General features: G+C 38.2%; 3 protein-coding genes across 4 annotated transcripts in view; all 3 read left to right on the top strand.

The window, feature by feature from the left end:
• Nucleotides 1–25093, top strand: part of LOC134818419 (kynurenine 3-monooxygenase-like) — a 927626-nt gene that overhangs the window by 285690 nt on the left and 616843 nt on the right. The window lies entirely within an intron of this gene.
• Nucleotides 1–25093, top strand: part of LOC134818062 (sorting nexin-6-like) — a 39555-nt gene that overhangs the window by 6699 nt on the left and 7763 nt on the right. Inside the window, exons 2-8 of one of the 2 annotated variants that reach the window (XM_063827476.1) lie at nucleotides 3197–3262; nucleotides 7210–7323; nucleotides 8557–8667; nucleotides 8889–8955; nucleotides 10463–10517; nucleotides 10634–10757; nucleotides 18332–18556. In XM_063827476.1, the coding sequence (XP_063683546.1) occupies nucleotides 3230–3262; nucleotides 7210–7323; nucleotides 8557–8667; nucleotides 8889–8955; nucleotides 10463–10517; nucleotides 10634–10757; nucleotides 18332–18556 (729 nt within the window). In that variant the 5' untranslated portion in view covers nucleotides 3197–3229. Of the gene's footprint in view, nucleotides 1–3196; nucleotides 3263–4750; nucleotides 5001–7209; nucleotides 7324–8556; nucleotides 8668–8888; nucleotides 8956–10462; nucleotides 10518–10633; nucleotides 10758–18331; nucleotides 18557–25093 lie in introns of those variants that run through there. The other variant, XM_063827475.1, reaches the window with a different exon arrangement.
• Nucleotides 1247–2951, top strand: LOC134818213 (uncharacterized). The gene has a single exon (XM_063827659.1). The coding sequence runs from the start codon at nucleotides 1300–1302 to the stop codon at nucleotides 2215–2217; it is 918 nt and encodes a 305-aa protein (XP_063683729.1). The 5' UTR covers nucleotides 1247–1299; the 3' UTR covers nucleotides 2218–2951.

Below are 25093 nucleotides of genomic sequence, written 5' to 3' on the forward strand. Positions count from 1 at the left end.
TTCTATAGGACCCACACTAAGTGGAATCACATTCCTCTAGATATCCGTGAGATAGAGAGTATCACTGATTTTAAAAGTAAACTTTCCACTTACATGTGGGGGAAAATTATCCCGGTGGATTCGGACTCTGAACTTGACTATTCAATAGAAACAAATCCGTAAAATAGTTTATTTAAGATTATCTATTCTTGCTGTCTGCATTCACATATTTCTCAATTTCATCTCACAGCACAATATTTTATGAATTGATTGAATGGGTGTGTGATTTTGTTTAAAGTAACTTATTACAATTTTATAAGGGCCCATGCTTGTGCAGGAGCTGCATTTGCACTCAATATCTGTGTTTTGGTGACCCTCAGGTCCTTTGGTTACATACATTTTGTCCGAGACAATTTCAACTTTGACAATCCATGCTTAGAGGACAATATTATATTTAACTAATTCATTGTGTAAACTTGTATGTAATTGACTGATTTGAAAGATTTCAATAAAAAAAAGACTACCTAGAAAGAACAAATAAGTATTGATTTTCATGCCTTGATTATGCTTCGCGATTAATAAATCTATAAATGCTTAGTTATTAAATTGTTAAATCAAATATTGAAGCTCTTAATTATTATTTATTAGTGGGATTAGTACATCAAAATTAAGATATATTCAAGGTTTTCATCTAGAAGTGAAACTATATTTTATTTCATAGCAATCCAACAACAGCTACAGATATGTAACTCTTTCAGCTCTTTGGTGATCCTTTATAGTTTATACTTGATGACCCTTTGTACTCTTATTAGTGAGAAATTTGCTGTTTACATTGCACAATTCATTCTTTATGCTATTTTAGTTTGATTTCAATATGTATGTTCTATTCAGGTATTCAGTTTGAAACACCGATTCAATTTGAATGACAGATTCAGTCTAAAACAAAGATTTAAATACAGATTCAATTACGTGCATGTTTCTTTTAGTAGCTTTTTAATGATTATTGTTCGATTTTCTATAGTTAAATGTAATTGATTTATGCTCTTATAGTTATACCATGTCTTTTTTATTCAAACCATAATCGTATTACTCTTGTAGTATGCAGATGTACATGTTTGACTGCATCTCTTTGATTTGAAAATATTGAGTCACATTATAAATTTAAAAATACACTGTCATAGCCCTCTCATGCTTCCTTGTCTCTAACGTCATTTAAAATATCAAGTGCACTATAATTTAATAAATCAATTACTTATTACCTAGGTAAAAGGTACAACTATGACAAAGCCTTGAAAGAAAGAGTATAAAAAGCCTGATGGTATGGCTGGACTAAGTTTGTTCCTCGTAACCCTGATCATTGACTTTGGCTTGCAATTTGTGTTTGGTGTGCTGTCCATCGTGTTAAAGTCAGAAAAGTTCTACGATTTGATTGGCGGATTAACTCACATCCTCTGTTCTATAGTTGGTGTGTTCTATGACTGGAATGTAGCTGTGAAAATATCTTTTGAGGCAAAGCTTATACAAGCACTGTGTATTTGTTGTTGGGCTGGCAAGTTGGGTAGTTTCTTACTCTACAGGGTGATAAAAGCAGGGGGTGATAAAAGATTTGATAGTGTAAGGAAATCCCCAATTAAGCTCCTGATAGCATGGTTTCTCCAAGGACTGTGGGTCTACATGAACATCCTTCCTTCACTTTTCATGTGGGCAACAACCAAGAAAGACATGACTTTCGTAAGCGTTATCGGTTGGGTTGTTTTCCTCTTTGGTCTCCTGTTCGAAACTGTTGCTGACTACCAGAAAACAGTATTCCGCAACAACCCAGCCAACAAAGGCAGGTTCATAACGTCAGGTCTGTGGGGAATATCCCGGCACCCCAACTACTTTGGTGAGATAGTGCTATGGTACGGGTTATCCATATCTGCTGCACCCTACTTCAGCTCACAATGGGCCTACTTCACCCTCCTCTGCCCCACTGCAACTGCTCTACAGATCTGTTTCATGACAGGTATTCCTCTGCTAGAGAAGAGTGGGATGGAGCACTGGGGTAACGAGCCACAGTATGCGCACTACGTGCACAACACGGGAGTGTTAGTGCCCTGGCTGGTGTGTTGTGAGTGCACGCCGCTGCCTAATAAGGAGCTGCTGGTGGATGAGGAGGAGATACCTCAGCCTAGTAGTGGGGTAAAGGAGGTGGATATGGTGGATGTTGATCTGGGCGAGGAGAATGGTGAGGTTTAGTTTGGTAGTTTGTCACGTGTTGCTGTACTTAGTATTACCTGAGTAGGATGTCTTGAATATTAACATTTGAAACAGTTGCTTTATCGGAATTGCAACTGGCGACTTTAATGGCTGGATGTGCTAGTTAGACTATATCATCGACGCATTGAGACTCTCTGAATTATACCCATAAATCTATTGAGCTACTGCTAATCATTCTATTACGCCATACCAGTTGAATATCATCTTATTGATAACTAATAAAGTGAGAACACGTCATCCTTGTAAACGATTGTCATTCAGAAACTGCATAATATTATATTTTACATAATATTATATTTTACATAATATTTTGTGTATAAAACAGGTCAGCTCGGTGAATGTAGTTTAATTGTCTAATATGTGTGTATAGTAGGTTTAGTATCTTTGTAGAATGTAGAATTTAGAATGTAGAATCAGGGTTTCGTTTACTTTACCTATAGTGTTGATTTTGTGAGTTTTCTGAATATTTTAATAGTTTATTATAGTTGGTTTTAGAAGTCTTTTCTTTTTTTTGAGTATCTATTGTATATTTATAAATTAATAAAGTATTTTCTTTAATTTATATTTCACTAGTCAAATGTTATTAATATGTATATCGTTTTTATTATCGCAGAGGAATTTATTATGGGTTTCTTTTCTTTAATTTTTGCACGAAAATTGTATTTCTAATTTGAATATAAACTGTAGAGTGTTGTATACAGACTTATTTGTTTTTCTGACCCGATCCAAGTTTCGAATATTATCACGATACTTTGCGTTTCACTGCCATGATAATAAACTAACAAATGTAAGCAATAAAATTGTGCTTGACAGACAAACTAAAAATGTAGATTTCAAAGTGCGTTTCTTCGCATTGCTCTGAATTTTAAAAAGACAGGAGTTATAAGATAATGCAATGTTTGGAGATGAATTTATTCATCTATTTGCTGTAACATTTACTATAGAACCTTACTAATATAGGCAACTGAGGGAGACATCTAGAAAAGCTAATATGATGACGGCAGAAGATGAAAATGAACCTACAGTAAGTAGTATCTTTGTTTGATTAAAGATAGAAAGATAGAAAGTTGATAAATTAATTATCAATTCATCTGCTCAAATATAAGATTCGTTGGATTGACTCTTATTGTGCAGCACAATGTACGATAATAATAATATAGTTTGATTTGGTAACTAATAATACCGAAGTTGATATATTAGTTCAATAATCTTACGAGCGAGTTACTGTTATGTTGGCACTTCAAGGGATTGACATCATTGCATAATAGTACATCTGATTAGAAACCCAAAAGTGTGATTAGTGAAAATAATGACAATGCTACTAACACAACTGCAGTGGTACAGTAAAACCACGATTTACCGCAAACCCCGATTTACCGTGGATGTTTCCTTTCCCCCAAACTCCGCGGTAAATCGGGATTTTACTGTATACTAGTGTAAAATATACTAAATTTTCAACCCTGGTATTGTACTTATATTTTCTACACCGCGCTACTGTTCAACATAAAGACCAGGTGCCAATAAAGAGAATCAATCTCCACAACCTCACTGTACCTATAGCATTCCATCAAAGAATCTGCGTGTTCCTGTTAGAATGCTATGCTCAATATATCACCATGATATTGTATCAGATTACTATGATTCCTGTGTGGGCGTCTGCTTAAAGCCTGGAGTCTGTACAGCTAATGTTCAACATGTGCAGATTTCTGTGCTCTCACGGAACTATAATTTTCCGCTCTGATTTTCAGCTGAGTGGACTGAGAGTGTGTTACATCTCTGAGAGGCTGTACTTTTGATTGCTTGTTTTTATTCGCCACGTTCGATTCGGTTTTAATCAAATTCCGCCAATGTTTTTGCCTAAAATATGATAAAAGTAAAACATTACCGCTATTATTATCAGTGCCTCTTGGAAAGGCGCAGTGGTTATCCTAATATGGAATAATTGGGACGTTTCACACACACACTACATTTATAACACAATATATATTATATATATATGTGACCAGCATGGCAGCTGCGGGTGTATTGAGGACACTAACCTGCGAACTTTTGTGCTATAATTTTGTGTAATATATAAGATAAAGATGCTCTTTTGTTATTCCGCCCTTTATTAGTTTGTTTATTGAATTCGTGGAATTCGAATGTTTGTGTCGGTGTTTGCTTTACCTGTGTGCTCTCGTGTTCCGACAACTCTTATGGCGTTATCCGCTGCTTGTAGTGCTAATATTTCACACCATATTATCTGATATATTCATATATACAGCGAAATCTAATTTTGATTTCACATGATTGTCCGATCGAAGTAATGTGCACAGTAATCTCAGACTCAAAATGATCAGTTTTCCAGTACTATTTTTCATTACTGTCCAGGCTGTCTTACATTTACATTCAGCGTTTAGTCTGCTCTTATTTCAAGTTGTTTATAAAGACAAGCTTTCAGCCGCTCACCAGTTTGTAACCCCTATAAACACCTTACAAACACTACATCTACACACACAGATTGCAAATATCTAAACATTGCAGTAACAAATAAGACATGTATGAGTCCGGTTGGAGCGGCGGGTGAGAAGGGAACTGTTGAAGACCCTCAGACGGGAACACACCCTCAGAGAGGAGGTGTGATGGCAGAGGAGCTGTCAACCTGGCAGGAGGTCTATCATTGCTGGTCTGTGTATATCAGACCCTACGGAGATGGGTACTCGAGGGAGAGCACTCCATTTGGAAGGATTGATTACCTCCTCAACAATTTCACTGTTCTGTGGGTAGGTCTACTGAAGGACACTTTGTTGTCATTAGAAAAGTGGCAATAAGAATGACAGAGTGTTGTCTTGTAGGCATTGTTAACATTCCCAAACACTCTCTTAATATAAACCTCCAACAACTGCTTGTATATGTGTAGCTTTAACCCCGTGAGGTTCGAAACATTATCATTGTCTCCCCGAGATGTTGTTCGTATTTGTAAGAATACAATTTAAATTTCACACTACGTTTTTATTATATTGCTACTTCCACGGTACATCTTGATTCTTGAGTAATGAACCGAATCAGGTAATTTTAGAAACATGTTCTCATAATTAAGGTTTTAACTTTAAAGCTTTAAGAGTTTAATTCTGTCGATCTGGACTCTGGTGGGGAGGTGAAACATGTTTTTTCCTGACAGATATTACCTTTTCAGCTTCAAGCCTCAACTAATCAGATCCCATGATCAATGTCACGGTTAATGCTAATACCAGAGTCCAGAATACACATCTGCACACAATCTTCAAACTAAAGTCCGTACCTAACTAGGAAATTAAGAAACTTTCTTTTCAGTCGATTTCTCCAAAATATACAAGTTATAGAGAATATAAGACTCTGTTTTCCATTGTGAATTTTCCCGCACATTTGAACACCTGTGTGTTAAAGCCATTAGCCCAAATAAAGTAATAAGAAGTACATACAACCTCGACATTCGACAGTAGTTACACAATGCTCTCAATACAAATTGTATTGTTATCTTGGCATTGTAAAGGATCTACAAGGTTGGATCTGAGCCAGAAGCCTCTTTTTGTGCGACTCTCTCTCTCTCTCTCTCTCTCTCTCTCTCTCTCTCTCTCTCTCTCTCTCTCTCTCTCTCTCTCTCTCTCTCTCTCTCTCTCTCTCTCTCTCTCTCTCTCTTTCTCCCTCTCTCTCTCTCTCTCTCTCTCTCTCTCTCTCTCTCTCTCTCTCTCTCCCCTTTCTCTCTCTCTCTCTCTCTCTCTCTCTCTCTCTCTCTCTCTCTCTCTCTCTCTCTCTCTCTCTCTCTCTCTCTCTGATATGAATACAATAGATAAAATAATCTAACAAAATCTTACTGGCACATATAGCCTGACTATTGTAGAAAGCGAAGCTGCTAATTCAGACTATTTAACTGGGATAACAGTGACTCCACAATTAGTCCTTGTACAGCACAAGAAAAGCCTCAATAATGATCTTCTCAATATTGGAGGGAGGCGACTATTATACTCCACACCGTACTATACCTTACTACTCATTGCTCTTCAGCTCAGTTGATAAATTGTGTTGTGGTTGAGATTAAAATTAAAATGTCTATTGTGAACATTTGGCTGTGTCGTAATTAATTCCACTGTTTTCACAGTGTTTTAACCTTGTGATATAACCACTATTTGGGACATTTGACGTGGTATTTCCGGTCGAGATTTGCAGTTTGGAACAGTTTGAGCCATGTCAACGTGTTTATTAAGTGTGGTGATAGACATGGAAGGAGAAGGTCCTACACTTTATCATGTGTTGTGTCTGAATCCTGCTCTGTATCCAGAACCTTGTAGTTACCATGATGGACTCTCCCTTCCTCCCTCCCCTCGCTATCCTAGCTTATCTTATCCTGCTCCCCAGCGTAGCTTCACTTCTCCGACTCGCAGTGGAGAGGATGAGGAGGATGATGTATTCGCGTCAGATATTCAGTCAACTTTGGAGAAACCCTCCAATTTTAGTCCCCAGGTCGGCAGGAAATTTAAAGAAGAGGAAAATGAGCTTCAGATGAAGTTGTTACACAGACGAGCCTTAATGGAGCAAACCAGTGAGGTTAAAATGGAACCAGTCAGTGGAACCATAGTGGATGAGTTTGATTCAGATAATACGAGCCAATTTTCCGGATTTTTTAGTCCGCCGTACTCAAACAGTAATCTGATACCAGCTATAAAAGTTACACCAAGCGACTCTGGCGTCATTTCACCCCCCATAACCCAACCTCAAAATGTGGAGTTTATTTTTGAGAGCGTGCTAGAGTATTGGAAATCTTTTGAGTACGTTAAGGTTGGTTCATGCGAGCATGAACAAATCATTGCTGAGTCAATAAGTTATACTTAGTAGTGTGACCATGGGTCTCTTACGAAGTGTTAGATGTTGACTCGATAAATTTATTAGCATAATAGAATAATTAGCTAATTAGGGTAATAATTATCAGATAATTAAAACTTTTATTCATTTCAGAGGGAACACGCAAGTACGGTTAGTCTAAGCGACGAGAACGACGGTAGACTTACCGTCAGCATCAGTGATGCTGTCAGTGAACTTGAAACTGTCAAGTTTACCATCCAAACTAAGGTAAGCCTTCTGTCAGTGAACTTTAAACTGTTAAGTTTACCATCCCAACTAGAGTGTGTTACCTGAAAATTGATTTTAAATGATGAAAATCATAGGGTCATTCAATGTTTAGCTTCAACATGTACATCGAGCAGATACTCCGACGATGATCCATCTATATTCTATATATAATACTATAATAATCCTTCTATTTATAATAATCTATATAGGGGGGGGGGGGGGGGGGGGCCAACGCCCTAAAAGGCCCTAGACACATCGAAAATCCGAAAAGGGCCCTAGAAATCGGGGCCTTTTAGGGCCTTTTGACCCTGACCACTAATTGATAGTGTTTATGGACCACAATCTCCGTGTAAATACACTCAAATAAACATAAAAGTACTGTGCAAGTAGTTAGATAATATCATTAAAGCACTTAGCATATATAAAACTTGATGAAATTTAAGTTAATTCTAGGGCCCCAAAAGGCCCTACACATATGGAAAATCCAAAAAGGGCCCTAGAAATCGGGGCTTTTTGGAGCCTTTTGGGGCCTTTTGACCCTGACCACTATTTGATAGTGTTTATGGACCATAATCTCCATGTAAATACACTCAAATAAACATAAAAGTACTGTGCAAGTAGTTAGATAATATCATTAAAGCACTTCGCATATATCAAACTTGATGAAATTGAAGTTAATTCTAGGGCCCCAAAAGGCCCTAGACGCATCGAAAATCCAAAAAGCGCCCTAGAAATCGGGGCCTTTTGGGGCGTTGGCCCCCCCCCCCCCCCCCCCCTATATAATAATAATCTATATCTCTATAATCTATATAATAATAATCTATATAATAATCCTCACATAATAGCTAAAGTGAGAGCTCGACCTACGTCAGAGTTGCAAATATATTAAAAAATCTATTATATTTTTATAGTTTTTGTTCCTCAACATCTTTTTGTGGCCAACGCCTCCAGGATGAAGGTGTCGCCACTGTCCATATCGAACAGATTTTGTATGATAATGCGTATGGAAACGGTTCCCCTGGTGCCCCATCTTATTGAAATGTGGATTCTTTATATTCGGAAGTAGACATTCATATCTTTAATTTAAAAGCAGTTTAATTTCCAGTTGCAAATTATCAGTGACGAAAGTTCAGGGGGAGTTCACCTGAGCTTCTGGAAATAGTTCTTAACTTCCTTCTGTGTAACCTGTCTGAGAACGCAATAGAGCAATAGATAATCCCCAAACTATTTCAGACTGCGTTACCGTCCTTCTCACAGCACCAGATGTCAGTGATACGGTGTCACGAGGAATTCATCTGGCTCCATGACATGCTCAGTGAGAATCCAGAATACGCTGGATACATTGTAAGTTGGAAAAGTTCTTACAATTTTTGTTAGAATTTTAGACATGTTTTTTCATCTGACCTATGTTTTATTCTTTCATATGTTGTGAAAACGTGATTAATTTGATGCTTGTTTTTACTATGATAATGACGAAGTTCCGTTAATGAACCTTATTTCCATGGTTGTTTTACAGTATGTACACTGTTCACTGCACTTGCACTTGTTAACACCCTTTACTTTAGATTCCTCCAGCACCCCCAAAGCCTGATTTCGAGGAGGCACGGGACAAACTGACCAGAGTAACAGCTGGTAAGTGATATGTAATAAAAATATGATATGCCGGGCTGGGATCCATTACGTTGGCTAAAAAAAGCCTAAGATTTTGGTTCTTATGGTATTAAAACTTTGCTCGGAAATATTTCTTCTGCACACCCCTTATTATTACCATCGCGATAAAACGATTTGATCACATGACCGATGTGTTCCATTCAAGAACCGCTAAATTTCACAAATCATATTTCTCATTATTTTTGGTAGATTTGCCCCTCATTGACACTTCTTTCACGTTTGAATATCAACTGCCCAATGTATGGAAATTGTTATGAACGTCATTAAGAAGTTAATGATCTTATCCTAACTACCCGCCCACATCATTTTGTTACTGAACCAGTTGGTTTTATTGTTATCATGGTAACTATAGTCTATAACTAATTCTAAGAGTCTTTATCTAAAATTTCAATTTAGGAGAGAGTAGAGCATGGTCCATTGGTCCCGGCCCATGCAAAAACTTTAGTCTTATTCGCATTATAAAAAGAGAGGCTTTTAATTGTGTGAGCAAAATGAGTAACAATTCGAGAAAGTGTTCAAAAATTATTTTGCTGCTCAGTATGCAAAACAACCGATCAATATATTATGTATGATGATGCCACTAATCTCAGTGACGTTTGATAGGAAGTTGATTGAATCGGAAATTAGCTTGCAATATTTTGCAGCTTGTAACAAACAATATATTTCCAACTCACGTTACAAGTCTTATCAAACTCGTGTACTCTCTGGTCCGCTTCTCAAATTACAAGGCAGTATCGAGTTCATATTACTGTTTACTTCTATTATACACAACCTTACGGAATTGCCTAATTCTATTTAATGAATTAGGTAGCCACAGACATGATTCTTAGCATGGTCCGGGCTTTGTTCTTGTAAATGGTTTTATTATGGAGGTTCCTTGCGAAGGAGTATTTCTCATTTCGTAAATAGGTAGCTTTACCTTGCTGAGGGTATTAATATTGTGTGTTATATTATAATGTTTCCTTGCTGGTACACGGAAAATGTAAGCTTGGCTCTGATACAATTGTTCTGTTACATGTACGGAACGCGCGACACTCTGTCACGCCGAATCTGTGAAATTGGATATTAGTGCGCGCACGTGCGTAAACGTAGCGCGCCTAGCCGAGCGCTAATATAATCTAGTATAGCATCAATAATTGATGTTCGTGCTTTCGAATAGCTTTGGGAATGGAATGCTCAATGCTCCCCAACTTCTTATCACAATATATCATACTTGATACATAGCACATTCCACAGAAAATATTCAGAAGAATGAAATACTGTAATACGAATCTCGAACATTTGTCTGAAACCCGTCCTGCACTGACGTCATCACATTATCAAAACCTGCTTCAAGTTCTTCATTTCGACAAAAAAAAGGGCCAATAGAATTCTAATATCTGAATCGAAGGATGTCGTGGGTTCAAGAGAAAGAGAATATTTCGCGAAAACCTGCTCGTCAATCCCAAAATTAAGTTTCTCATTTCAGCTGAGAATACGATGACCGAAGAAGAGTACAAGAAACTGAGAAAGGAACTTGAAAGGTAAGGACTTTAATGACGCAATCTTATATTTGAGTTGCAGTGGAGATAGTTGATCTTTGAAATTCATTGTTATTTGCGAATCTTAACTATTTTCATGTAACAGTACAATTTTTCAGCGATTATTTGGCGCTATTCAAGAAAACGGTAGCCATGCACGAAATATACCTTCTGAGAATCGCAGCACACAATAAACTACGGGAGGACAGTAACTTCAGGGTGTTCTTGGAATATGCGAAAGATGTGAGTGAAGTTTATCGAACACTTTCGCTAAAAAATTGTTGAAAACAATCCTGACCTCGTTGCCTTCAACCTGAAGTGTCATTCTTAGCGATAACTTATTCATTAATGGGGGGGGGGGGGGGGGGGGGGGGGAGGGGGGCACGTCCGTCTATGCTATGTCTCCGCTTGTCTCATAGAATCCAAAAAGGACTGGACAGGACAGGACAGGACATAGGCGGACATTTGCGGACAAATGTGGACATTAGCGGAAAAAAATGGACAACAAGATTAGTTAAATTTTGTTAAATTTTGTTAAAATTTGTTAAAATTTGCTAATGAGGCAAACAATGTCGGCCAATGTCCGTCCGAGCCCACCAATGTCCGTCAATGTCCGCTAATGTCCCAAAAAACACGTATGTTGTCTCATAGAATCCAAAAAGGAGCGGAAATTGGCGGAGATGTCACCCCCTCCTTTAGTCCACTATCACGTGACCTAGTTCTAAACCCATTATAATACAATAATACCTCCGCTTTTGAGGGCTACGCGTGATAATTCCCGACAGCTTGCTGGAGGGAATTTGCGGCCTGAAGAAGCGAAGGTATTATTTGTTATTATATATAACTATTGACGGTGGCTCGTTTAAGATGTGTAATATGATGCGTGCGCATGATACAATATAGTGTGTAATATATAGTGCGCCACTGTAATTTGTTTTGTAACTTCCCGCCAGCCAGTCTGAAATGACTCGCAGTATTTGCTGATAATACCTTCGGTTCCTTGCGGGAACAATCTGCAAATTATCAGCTCTCAGTATCGACGAGTTTTAGTGCATATAATTCCCGGAAATACAGCTATAAATATGTAGTTATAACATCACTATATTATAGTGATGTTTTCGACACTCAAAATGTAACTAATAAAATTTCGCATGATCTCTGAAGTCTAACCTATTTGATATTTCAAATGTTTCTAGCTACCCTACAAAATATGGAGCTTGTAATGGCAGTAAAGGTGTAAAGATTGCGTGTATCGATTTATAAAATGTATACATACATTTTTTAATCGATATTCGTTGATTGTAATTCGAAGCAATATTTAATGTTTATACATGTATTATATTAATACAGTTTTCAACAACAAATAGTCAAAAATCAACATTTATGCGAAAATCTTTCTAAAGCATTTAATATCTTAATTGTATTTCATTCCTCTCCTAAGAGTCTTCTAAAAAAATTTAAATCATGTAAATTATATAAACAAATATCTCGGTCTTATTATGATGTACTATTTAATGGAATCATACTTTTTATATTATTTCAAAACAACAAATTAAGAAAATCACAGATTAGTAGAGGTATCAGGAATAATATCTGGGCAATTTTCAATGTCCAAACGGGGATTATGAGCATTCAAGTTTCTCATAGCCAACCCCACATTGCTTTCCTGCGGTCTATTGTTCTGTGATCCAGTATCATTTAGTCCACTATCACGTGACCTAGTTCTAAACCATCCTACCATAGTCTTGCAAGTTTCTGATACATGTCGTCTCATATCTTCTTTTCGTGTCAGATAGATAATGGGGTTTACTGCTAAATTAGCGCAGACCATTATGTTCCATGTGATGTAATAGAACACGTCCACCAAGTTATCAGTTGTTTCGTCAAGATCAATTATCCCGAAAATATAAACGAATAATTCTAACACAGAATAAAAGATGAATGATAAATCAAAAAGGCAAAATGTTGTTGACAAGATAAGTATGGTCACCGTTGCATGCCGATTACTATCAGATATTGTGCCTTGAATCTTGCTATTCATCAAACGATATGCTGTAATCATGGTCGAGATGAAAACTATGAATACATTTGAAAAGATCGTCGAGATAATTGCCAACGGAATGTAATATATGGCATATACACATAATTTATATTCTCTTAAATGTAACAAATTACACCAGCGTAAGACAGTTTGTAATGCCGTCTCACAAAGACAATAGAGAAAGAAACTTGCTGCAACCCAAGATCCTCTTATGGAGAAAAAAGGTTGAACAACTTTGATTGCTCTGGTTACGCTTATAAGACATGTTGCAAATACTGTGCAATTAAAGAAAATTAGGAAAATACCTTGAGTAACTATCTGAATATATAAAGAACATGATTGTGATAATGCACGAGGCAAATACATCGCACATACCAGCAAATCACATACATTAAGTAACATCAGCAGTTTATCTCCCAACCCTTTATTTTGTTTTGTGATGAAGTAGGAGAGCGACAAACAGTTTACAATAATCCCAACAAAGCTTATGACACTGGCAGTTACTGTTAGTGGAATCATCCAAGGTTGATTCATAGCCATATTATCCTGGGAAATGTTTGGTCACGGTGATGTTTTAGACACTTATAATGTAACTAATCAAATTTCACATGATCTCTGAAGTCTATCATATTTCAAATATTTCTAGTTGCACTATAAAATATGGAGCTTGTAATGGCAGTAAAGAGTGCGTGTATCGATTTATAAAATGTATATACATACATTTTTTAATCGATATTAGTTGATTGTAATTCAAAGCAATGTTTAAAGTTTATACGTGTATATTAATATAGTTTTCAACAACAAATAGTCAAAAATCAACATTTATGCGAAAAATCTTTCTTAAACATTTAATATTTTAATTGTATTTCATTCCTCTCCAAAGAGTCTTCTAAAAAAATTTAAATCATGTAAATTATTTAAATAGATATCTCGGTCTTTAAATTTTGATGTACTATTTAATGGAATCATACGTTTTATATTACTTCAAAACAACAAATTAAGAAAATCACAGATTAGTAGAGGTATCAGGAATAATATCTGGGCAATTTTCAATGTCCAAACGGGGATTATGAGCATTCAAGTTTCTCATGGCCAACCCCACATTGCTTTCCTGCGGTCTATTGTTCTGTGATCCAGTATCATTTAGTCCACTATCACGTGACCTAGTTCTAAACCATCCCACCATAGTCCTGCAAGTTTCTGATACATGTCGTCTCATATCTTCTTTTCGTGTCAGATAGATAATGGGGTTTACTGCTGAATTAGCGCCGACCATTACGTTCCATGTGATGTTATAGAACACGACCATCAAGTTATCAGTTGTTTCGCTACTATCAAGTATCCCGAAATAAACGAATAATTCTAACACAAAAGTAAAGATGACTGATAAATTAAGAAGGCAAAATGTTGTTGACAAGATAAGTATGGTCACCGTTGCATGCCGATTACTATCAGATGTTGTGCCTTGAATCTTGCTATTCATCAAACGATATGTTGTAATCATGGTCGAGATGAACACTGTGATTACATTCAAAATGATCGTCAAGTGAATTCCCATCGCAATGTAATATATGGCATTTACATACTTATTATATACTTTATATCCTCCTACAAATAACAAATAATACCAGCAATAGACAGTTTTTAATGCCGTCTCACAAAGACAATAGAGAAAGAAACTTGCTGCAACCCAAGATCCCCTTATGGAGAAAAAAGGTCGAACAACTTTGATTGCTCTGGTTACGCTCATAAGACATGTTGCAAATACTGTGCAATGAAAAAATATTTCGAAAATACTTTGAGTAATTATCTGATTATATATAGAATATAATGGTGATAATGCACGAGGGAAATACATCGCACATACCAGCAAATCACATACATTAAGTAACATCAGTAGTTTATCTCCCAACCCTTTATTTTGTTTTCTGATGAAGTAGGAGAGCGACAAACAGTTTACAATAATCCCAACAAAGCTTATGACACTGGCAGTTACTATTAGTAGAATCATCCAAGGTTCCATAGCCATATTATCCTGGGAAATGTTTGGTCACAGTGATTTTTTCGACACTTATAATGTAACTAATCAAAGTCCACATAATCTCTGAATACATACATTTTTTAATCAATATTCGTTGATTGTAATTCAAAGCAATATTTAAAGTTTATATATGTATATTGTATAGGGGGGGGGGGGGGGGGGTCCAAGGGGAACTTTGGGAAAGTCCCCCAAGATTTCTGAAGTTACCCAAAACTCCCCAAAATTTCCCAAAATTATTCAAAATTTCTCTAATATACATTAATACCCATTAACATGTATGTTATTATAAGGTATTGAATCTTAACTTACTTGTTGATACTTGCAGCATGATAATTTTTTTGGCATGATAATTTTTTTGGGGAACTTTGGGAAAGTCCCCCAGGAATCCTGAAGTTCCCAAAAAAAAGTTCCCCAAAATTCCCCAAAGTTCCCCTTAGACCCCCCCCCCCTGTATATTAATACAGTTTTCAACAACAAATATAATATATTATATTATAATATATAATAGTCAAAAATCAACATTTATGCGAAAAATCTTTCTAAAACATTTAATATTTTAATTGTATTTCGTTCCTCTCCAAAGGGTCTTCTAAAATAATTTAAATCATGTAAATTATTTAAATAAATATCTCGGTCTTTAAATTATGATGTATTTAATGGAATCATACTTTTTATATTAATTCAAAACAACAAATTAAGAAAATCGCAGATTAGTAGAGGCATCAGGAATAATATCTGGGCAATTTTCAATGTCCAAACGGGGATTATGAGCATTCAAGTTTCTCATGGCCAACCCCACATTGCTTTCCTGCGGTCTATTGTTCTGTGATCCAGTATCATTTAGTCCACTATCACGTGACATAGTTCTAAACCATCCCACCATAGTCCTGCAAGTTTCTGATACATATTGTCTCATATCTTCTTTTCGTGTCAGATAGATAATGGGGTTTACTGCTGAATTAGCGCAGACTATTACGTTCCATGTGATGTAATAGAACACGATTATCAAGTTATTATATGTTGTTTCAAGTGTCCCGAAATTAACGAATAAAAAAAACACAAAATCAAAGATGAGTGATAAATTAAGAAGGCAAAATGTTGTTGACTAGATAAGTATGGTCACTGTTGCATGCCGATTACTTTCAGATATTGTGCCTTGAATCTTGCTATTCATCAAACGATATGCTGTAATCATGGTCGAGATGAACACGGTGATTACATTCAGAGTGATCGTCGAGTAAATTACCATCGTCATATAATATAGGGCATATACAAAACGATCGTTATATTCTCTTAAAATAACAAAAAATACCAGCAATAGACAGTTTGTAATGCCGTCTCACAAAGACAATAGAGAAAGAAACTTGCTGCAACCCAAGATCCCCTTATGGAGAAAAAAGGTCGAACAACTTTGATTGCTCTGGTTACGCTTATAAGACATGTTGCAAATACTGTGCAATGAAAAAATATATCGAAAATACTTTGAGTAATTATCTGATTATATAAAGAATATAATGGTGATAATGCACGAGGCATATACATCGCACATACCAGCAAATCACATACATTAAGTAACATCAGCAGTTTATCTCCCAACCCTTTATTTTGTTTTCTGATGAAGTAGGAGAGCGACAAACAGTTTACAATAATCCCAACAAAGCTTATGACACTGGCAGTTACTGTTAGTAGAATTATCCAAGGTTGATTCGTAGCCATATTATCCTGGGAAATGTTTGGTCACGGTGATGTTATCGACACTTATTAATGTAACTAATCAAATTTCACATAATCTCTGAAGTCTAACATATTTCAAATATTTCTAGTTTCCCTACGAAATATAGGGCTTGTAATGAAAATAAAGAGTGCCTGGCCGGTAACGGTACAAAAAATAAATACTTTGATCGAAAAAAGCTCGAACAGTCGATAATCGATCATTTATCAATTTTGTCTGTTCCATCTGCATCATGGCCATCAAGTGGGTCTTACAGTACAAAGAGTTTGTTAGAATTATAAAGGCGTAGTTGAGAACTTTCAAAAGGTATTATTTGCCAGAGAAGAATGACATGTTCTTGCATCTGGTCCATGTGCTCAATTTGTCTGAGATTTGGACTTTATAATCCGTAATTAGGTCTCGAGAGGAGATCTAATGATAATGTGGAACGAGCCCATGAAAAATGAAATCTATGGATATCATGCTAAAAACTTGTCTCTCTAAATTAACAGAAGAGAGGGGGGGGGGGTTTCACCCTGATTTTTTTGTAAAACTTGGTTTCGAGAAAGCAGTTGACCAAAAAACTAGGACCGGTGACCGAACTTTTGAGGGGGTCTCGGACCCCAACCGCCAAACGGTGCCCGCGGGGCAGCCAGTGCCACGCCCATATTTTGTCCAAATTAGGCATAATTTAGCCAAATACCCTGAACATGCCCAAAACCCAGATTTTAGGTGTTTTACTTGTAGCTAGTGGTCCCCTGAACTCGTATATGATTTTCATCAAGATTGGACAAAAAATGACTGAGTTATGAGCCAAAAACCACAATACCATATTTGGGCATACGCACCAAATTTGATCGATTTTGGCCCATAAATTGGTCAAATATCAATATTTTTGAATGAAACCAACTTTATATGGAAGGTAAGTCTATACTACACATTCTTTATGATTATCAGCTCAGTATCTACCTAACTGTGGATTCGTGTTCAAATAATCGCAAAATGCCCGGCAAATGTTTTTAAAGGCCTCACTCAAAATTCCACTACAAAACTTAAGGTCAAAATGCGATTCTACGCTGATTCTGAAAATTTCATGTAAAAATATTGAAACTCTATTGAGTTCTATTGTTTTGAGCGAAATCAGTGTTTGCAAATATCGCGAACTGAGATGTGGGTGATTTTGTTCATTAACGTCTCGAGTGTACCATTTTGCTACTCATACCTTCATACAATGTATATTATATATATTATACATTGTATAATGTCCATTAGGATAACGTTACGGAATGTATGTACGCTCTCACTTTGAACTTTGTTAACCAAATCACTCAACGACTGTTCAATTATGTGTCTTGATTAATGGTATATATTTAGAAATAATGAAGTCATTGTTCCAGAATCAGTTTCAATCTAATAGATAAATATAATAATCGAAAACACAATTAGGAAAATTATCTCGGCTTCTGATTGAGCCAGGTGCCTCGTTTCAGGCATTAACATGTTCAAAATCATCATATTGAGTAGGGTAGAGCATAATTTCAAAGTCCTCCGACGTCAGGTAGTTAGTTAATGAGTGAGTTATTAAGCAAAAACCTATTTTTACGCTCTCGCGAGTAGTGATTGCGGACTTTTCGAAGTCCGCGCCTACCCCTCGATACACAATTTTGGACTCGAAGTTTCCCCCTGGTAATGCGATCTCGGAAGGCAGGCCTCCCCTTTGCAACACGAGCTCGGAATCGGCAGCTCTCGATACGGGAGGTACGTATCGAGAATGACTCTGTCAAAAAATGTTTCAAAGTTTTTCTGAAAACCACTTTTATCCATGTTTCATGGTACCCTGTTCATTATTAGCCGAAAATATTTTCCAAATCATGTGAAAAATTCTCATAATGTTTGTCCGTTAATGTCCGTCCGAGCCCACCAATGTCCGTCAATGTTTCGCTAATGTCCCCAAAAACTCGTACGTTGTCCCCCCCTCCATTAATTAATCTCAAAGTACAATGTTTGAAACAATCCCACTTCAGCTTAAAGTGCGCTCAAAGAACAAGAAGGAGATAATCGGTGGATTCTTCAAAAGCATGACAAAGAATGTGGACGAGGCTCTACTTTCCGGACAAAAAGACAAAGACGAGTTTTTCATCGAGAGGAGGACGTTTCTCGAGGACTACCATCTGAGAATCAAGGAAACTACCAAAAAGAGTGAATCTCTTTCTGCTTCTACTAACGGGCTCAGTTTCGATTATATGCAGGTATGATTTGTCATATTTTGTGTTTCTTTGCTGATCTTAATTTCCTTAGCACGTTTACTGTTTAGCTGTAACATGATAACGTCTCGAGTGTACCATTTTGCTACTCATAGCTTCATACAATGTATAATGTCCATTACAGTAATGTTACGGAATGTATGTACGCTCTCACTTTGAACTTTGTTAACCAAACCACTCAACGACTGTTCAATTATGTGTCTTGATTAATGGTATATATTTAGAAATAATGAAGTCATTGATCCAGAATCAGTTTCAATCTAATAGATAAATATAATAATCATTATCGAGAACACAATTAGGAAAATTATAGAATCTTCAAACATTGTTCCGTGTTGGCTATAGGGATATATGTTGTTAAAATAGCTTCTTCTTTGTAGACTTATCATATCTTCAGGATGTTTATCGTTAACTACTTCAGATTTGTGTAAAATTTGATAATCATAATAGCTGAGAGAAACATCGTCTGCAGTGAGATGACATAAAGTCTTTGCGTTGTATTTCGTTATACCATTTCAATTCCAGAGTTCATGGAACAAGTAGAGTTGGTTTGATCAGAAACAAATATTGGTCCGATAACTAAGAAATCAAAAATGAAGCAAACTGTTATCTCCCGTCCAATGGCGTCCATGTTTTCTTTTGCATTCTCCTAATAATTTGTTAGTCACATTCCTCGTCTGATAACATCTGTAAATCCTGCAACGAGTTTATTTCTTGTTCTTTATCCTCAGAACGTTCGTCGACAAGTTTTCTTTTCTTCGGTGCCTCGTGGATCTTCTTTACGTGATTTGTGAGATGTTTCTTCTGTCGAGCACTGTACTCACAGTACTCACATGGGAATGGTCTTTTGCCAGAGTGAGTGAGTTTGTGGTTCTTCAATCCTGATTTAGTTTTTGAAGCATGATCACATTCATTACAAACCCATGGCCTTTCTGCAGTATGTACTCTTTCGTGCAATTTCAGGTTGCTTTTGGATTTTGACCTGAAGTCGCATTTGTCGCACTCGAATAGTTTTTCTTGCGAACCTTCGTGGATATTCTCAATATGTCGGATGAGTGTACTTTTGGTTCGAGCACTGTAATCGCAGTGTTTACATTTGAACGGCCTTCCGTTTTTGTTTGAATGCCTAGTAGCTGCATGTGCATTTAGATTCTTCTTCGAAGTTGCTTTATAGTCACATTTGGGGCATTCAAAGGGTTTTTTGTCAGAGTGAGTTAGTTTGTGAGTCTTCAGCTGAAAAAGAGTCTTTGAGGCGTGATCACACTCATCGCAATTCCAATTTCTTTCACTGGTATGAGACAACTTGTGAATTTTCAAATTAGATTTCAATTTGGTTCGGTATTCGCATTTATCACACTCATGTTGACGAACATCGCTGTGGGTTAGTTTATGACTCTCCACAGCTCCTTTAGTGGCTGATCTGTAGTCACATTCCTCACATTCATATGGCTTCTCCCCTGTGTGAGTTCGTCTATGCTGGGTCAGGTGACTGCTCTGGGTCGTTGAATAATCACACAAATCACACTTGTAAGGCCGTTCACCTGTGTGAGTACGTTTATGCGATGTCAAGCCTTGTCTTTGTGTTGCAGCATAATCACACAGATCACATTTAAAGTGTCGTTCTATAGAATGGGTGAGCTCGTGGCTTCTCAAGTTGTCAACTCTGTTGGTCGAATAATCACATTTTTCACAATGAATAGGTTTCTTTCCGGTATGCGTAACCATATGTTGTTTAAGATGAGCCGACTGTTTTGCTGAGTAATCACACAAGTCACACTTAAAGGGTCGCTCACCAGTGTGAGTGAGTCTGTGTGATCCTAATGTAGATTTGTATGCAGAGGCATAGTCACACAAATCACACTTGTAACGCCTATCAGCTGCTGAGTGAGACAGCATATGTACTTTCAACTGAGATTTCTGGACGGCGTGATAGTCACACTTTTCGCACTCATAAGGTCTCTCTCCAGTGTGAGTGCGAATGTGAGCTTCTAGGTGAGGTTTGTATTTAGCTCGGTAATCGCAATGATTACATTCGAATGGTTTGTCTTGATGTTCTTCATTAGTTAAGATCTGTGTCTTCAGATCGCCGACCATCTTGGTACCGCTGTTACTTGATTTATCGATGTTGTTATATCTTCGTAACTAACTTCATTTACATCAGGTATCTGAATGGTAGAAATCAGGCTATTAGTTAAATGCAGATTGCAGAATCTTACAAGTTACAATCTTTAACCATTTAAAAGCCAAGCTAATTTAGTTCACATTTAGTATGAGATTCGTGGGTACGGTTCCCGTTGCACATCGGATTTAGTTAAGTCGACTTATTATCCCGGCCATAAAATTAAAAAGAAACAAATAAATTTGTCTCAGATTTAATGGGGATAAACAAACAAATGAAAGAATGAAAGTAACAGAAATTAGAACGATCTCAACTAGGATGACGCGTAATACGATGAAAGATACTCAACAAAGATTACCAGTGTTTAGTTTCAACGGGTGGCCGACAACTGAACCCAATTGAACATAATTCCCACTTACCAATCAGCTTAATTGGTTAGGGTTAGGGTTAGGGTTAGGGTTGAGGTTAGGGTCAGGGTCAGGGTTAGGGTTAGGGTAAGGGTTAGACTTTAGAGTTAGGGTTAATCTAAATGTCTTAATTGGGTTCAGTTGTCCGGTAGCAGTTTCAATACTGTCGCCCATATGACTACACAATTAATAACAAAATCAATATATCAATTATTATCGTATTAAGTTGTGTACTGTTGTACTCTGTAATCGGGATCTCGAGAATCGAGGGGTACTCGAGAGGCAACTCGATTCAATTGAAGTAATACACGAGTTAGGTGGGTGGCTCGAAAGGTTTAAATCACGGACATTGTATTATATTGTATTAATATATAATAATGATTAATATAATATAAAGGCGCTTTTACAAAACCGTTGCGTATGACTATGAGAAGTTTCTACGAAAAACCAATTAGATGTGAGACCACGGACCACGGACGGCTATGGGGGGTGAATGAAGTGTCATGTGATTTTTAAATGATTTGTGATTGGTTGTTGTTAGGCTAGACGTGTTAACTGTGTGGCAACTGGGTCAAATTGGGTTCTAATTTGATATTCCTAGCTAGGTCAGTTAAATTGTTCCCTGATGAAAGTAACTTTAGACCTGGTCCCAATTCGGTCCTCTGGGAAGTTACTAATATTTAAGTAATAAGTATATCACTACACACTATATCAAAGTCTTCCTAGGTTGACTTATGCTGCACTCAGTTCCTTTGGCGTGCCAATGGCAATGTACCCTCATCAATATATCATAACATATTTAAAACTAATTACAACACTACAAATCTATTACATTTATTGAGTATTATGTATCGTGATGGAAATATTTTAAGCGGGTAATATCCTGTCCAAACCCAGAATACATAACATGAAGACTTTGTTGTAACTTGTATGAAAAGCATTAATATACAATATACATTTGTAACAAGTAATATCATTATTATTTTCCACAACCACCAATACAATCCATCTGCTCGCCACAGTATCAATTAGCGACAAAATCTACCGTGTACAAATATTCTACTTAAGATAACGTATACTCAATATTAGTAGTGACTAACTAGCTCCCTCCCTCAGGTAGCAGGTTGTCTAGCCCTCCTCTCCAATATTACGATAAGTAGTGACTAACTAGCTCCCCCCCTCAGGTAGCAGGTTGTCTAGCCCTCCTCTCCAATATTACGATGAGTAGTGACTAACTAGCTCCCTCCCTCAGGTAGCAGGTTGTCTAGCCCTCCTCTCCAATATTACGATGAGTAGTGACTAACTAGCTCCCTCCCTCAGGTAGCAGGTTGTCTAGCCCTCCTCTCCAATATTACGATGAGTAGTGACTAACTAGCTCCCTCCCTCAGGTAGCAGGTTGTCTAGCCCTCCTCTCCAATATTACGATGAGTAGTGACTAACTAGCTCCCTCCCTCAGGTAGCAGGTTGTCTAGCCCTCCTCTCCAATATTACGATGAGTAGTGACTAACTAGCTCCCTCCCTCAGGTAGCAGGTTGTCTAGCCCTCCTCTCCAATATTACGATAAGTAGTGACTAACTAGCTCCCTCCCTCAGGTAGCTGGTTGTCTAGCCCTCCTCTCCAATATTACGATGAGTAGTGACTAACTAGCTCCCTCCCTCAGGTAGCAGGTTGTCTAGCCCTCCTCTCCAATATTACGATGAGTAGTGACTAACTAGCTCCCTCCCTCAGGTAGCAGGTTGTCTAGCCCTCCTCTCCAATATTAAGATGAGTAGTGACTAACTAGCTCCCTCCCTCAGGTAGCAGGTTGTCTAGCCCTCCTCTCCAATATTACGATGAGTAGTGACTAACTAGCTCCCTCCCTCAGGTAGCAGGTTGTCTAGCCCTCCTCTCCAATATTAAGATAAGTAGTGACTAACTAGCTCCCTCCCTCAGGTAGCAGGTTGTCTAGCCCTCCTCTCCAATATTACGATGAGTGGTGACTAACTAGCTCCCTCCCTCAGGTAGCAGGTTGTCTAGCCCTCCTCTCCAATATTAAGATAAGTAGTAACTAACTAGCTCCCTCCCTCAGGTAGCAGGTTGTCTAGCCCTCCTCTCCAATATTAAGATAAGTAGTAACTAACTAGCTCCCTCCCTCAGGTAGCAGGTTGTCTAGCCCTCCTCTCCAATATTACGATAAGTAGTGACTAACTAGCTCCCTCCCTCAGGTAGCAGGTTGTCTAGCCCTCCTCTCCAATATTACGATAAGTAGTGACTAACTAGCTCCCTCCCTCAGGTAGCAGGTTGTCTAGCCCTCCTCTCCAATATTACGATGAGTAGTGACTAACTAGCTCCCTCCCTCAGGTAGCAGGTTGTCTAGCCCTCCTCTCCAATATTACGATAAGTAGTGACTAACTAGCTCCCTCCCTCAGGTAGCAGGTTGTCTAGCCCTCCTCTCCAATATTACGATAAGTAGTGACTAACTAGCTCCCTCCCTCAGGTAGCAGGTTGTCTAGCCCTCCTCTCCAATATTACGATGAGTAGTGACTAACTAGCTCCCTCCCTCAGGTAGCAGGTTGTCTAGCCCTCCTCTCCAATATTACGATGAGTAGTGACTAACTAGCTCCCTCCCTCAGGTAGCAGGTTGTCTAGCCCTCCTCTCCAATATTACGATGAGTAGTGACTAACTAGCTCCCTCCCTCAGGTAGCAGGTTGTCTAGCCCTCCTCTCCAATATTACGATGAGTAGTGACTAACTAGCTCCCTCCCTCAGGTAGCAGGTTGTCTAGCCCTCCTCTCCAATATTACGATGAGTAGTGACTAACTAGCTCCCTCCCTCAGGTAGCAGGTTGTCTAGCCCTCCTCTCCAATATTACGATGAGTAGTGACTAACTAGCTCCCTCCCTCAGGTAGCAGGTTGTCTAGCCCTCCTCTCCAATATTACGATGAGTAGTGACTAACTAGCTCCCTCCCTCAGGTAGCAGGTTGTCTAGCCCTCCTCTCCAATATTACGATGAGTAGTGACTAACTAGCTCCCTCCCTCAGGTAGCAGGTTGTCTAGCCCTCCTCTCCAATATTACGATAAGTAGTGACTAACTAGCTCCCTCCCTCAGGTAGCAGGTTGTCTAGCCCTCCTCTCCAATATTACGATGAGTAGTGACTAACTAGCTCCCTCCCTCAGGTAGCAGGTTGTCTAGCCCTCCTCTCCAATATTACGATGAGTAGTGACTAACTAGCTCCCTCCCTCAGGTAGCAGGTTGTCTAGCCCTCCTCTCCAATATTACGATGAGTAGTGACTAACTAGCTCCCTCCCTCAGGTAGCAGGTTGTCTAGCCCTCCTCTCCAATATTACGATGAGTAGTGACTAACTAGCTCCCTCCCTCAGGTAGCAGGTTGTCTAGCCCTCCTCTCCAATATTACGATAAGTAGTGACTAACTAGCTCCCTCCCTCAGGTAGCAGGTTGTCTAGCCCTCCTCTCCAATATTACGATGAGTAGTGACTAACTAGCTCCCTCCCTCAGGTAGCAGGTTGTCTAGCCCTCCTCTCCAATATTACGATGAGTAGTGACTAACTAGCTCCCTCCCTCAGGTAGCAGGTTGTCTAGCCCTCCTCTCCAATATTACGATAAGTAGTGACTAACTAGCTCCCTCCCTCAGGTAGCAGGTTGTCTAGCCCTCCTCTCCAATATTACGATGAGTAGTGACTAACTAGCTCCCTCCCTCAGGTAGCAGGTTGTCTAGCCCTCCTCTCCAATATTACGATAAGTAGTGACTAACTAGCTCCCTCCCTCAGGTAGCAGGTTGTCTAGCCCTCCTCTCCAATATTACGATAAGTAGTGACTAACTAGCTCCCTCCCTCAGGTAGCAGGTTGTCTAGCCCTCCTCTCCAATATTACGATGAGTAGTGACTAACTAGCTCCCTCCCTCAGGTAGCAGGTTGTCTAGCCCTCCTCTCCAATATTACGATAAGTAGTGACTAACTAGCTCCCTCCCTCAGGTAGCAGGTTGTCTAGCCCTCCTC

The sequence above is a fragment of the Bolinopsis microptera genome, chromosome 7, assembly GCF_026151205.1.
Source record: "Bolinopsis microptera isolate Bmic1 chromosome 7, MBARI_Bmic_1.0, whole genome shotgun sequence".
Classification (NCBI taxonomy): Eukaryota; Metazoa; Ctenophora; class Tentaculata; order Lobata; family Bolinopsidae; genus Bolinopsis; species Bolinopsis microptera.

What these genes read in the sequence shown, in the direction of transcription:
- LOC134818213 (XM_063827659.1), top strand. Translation starts at nt 1,300, where the DNA reads ATGGCTGGACTAAGTTTGTTCCTCGTAACCCTGATCATTGACTTTGGC.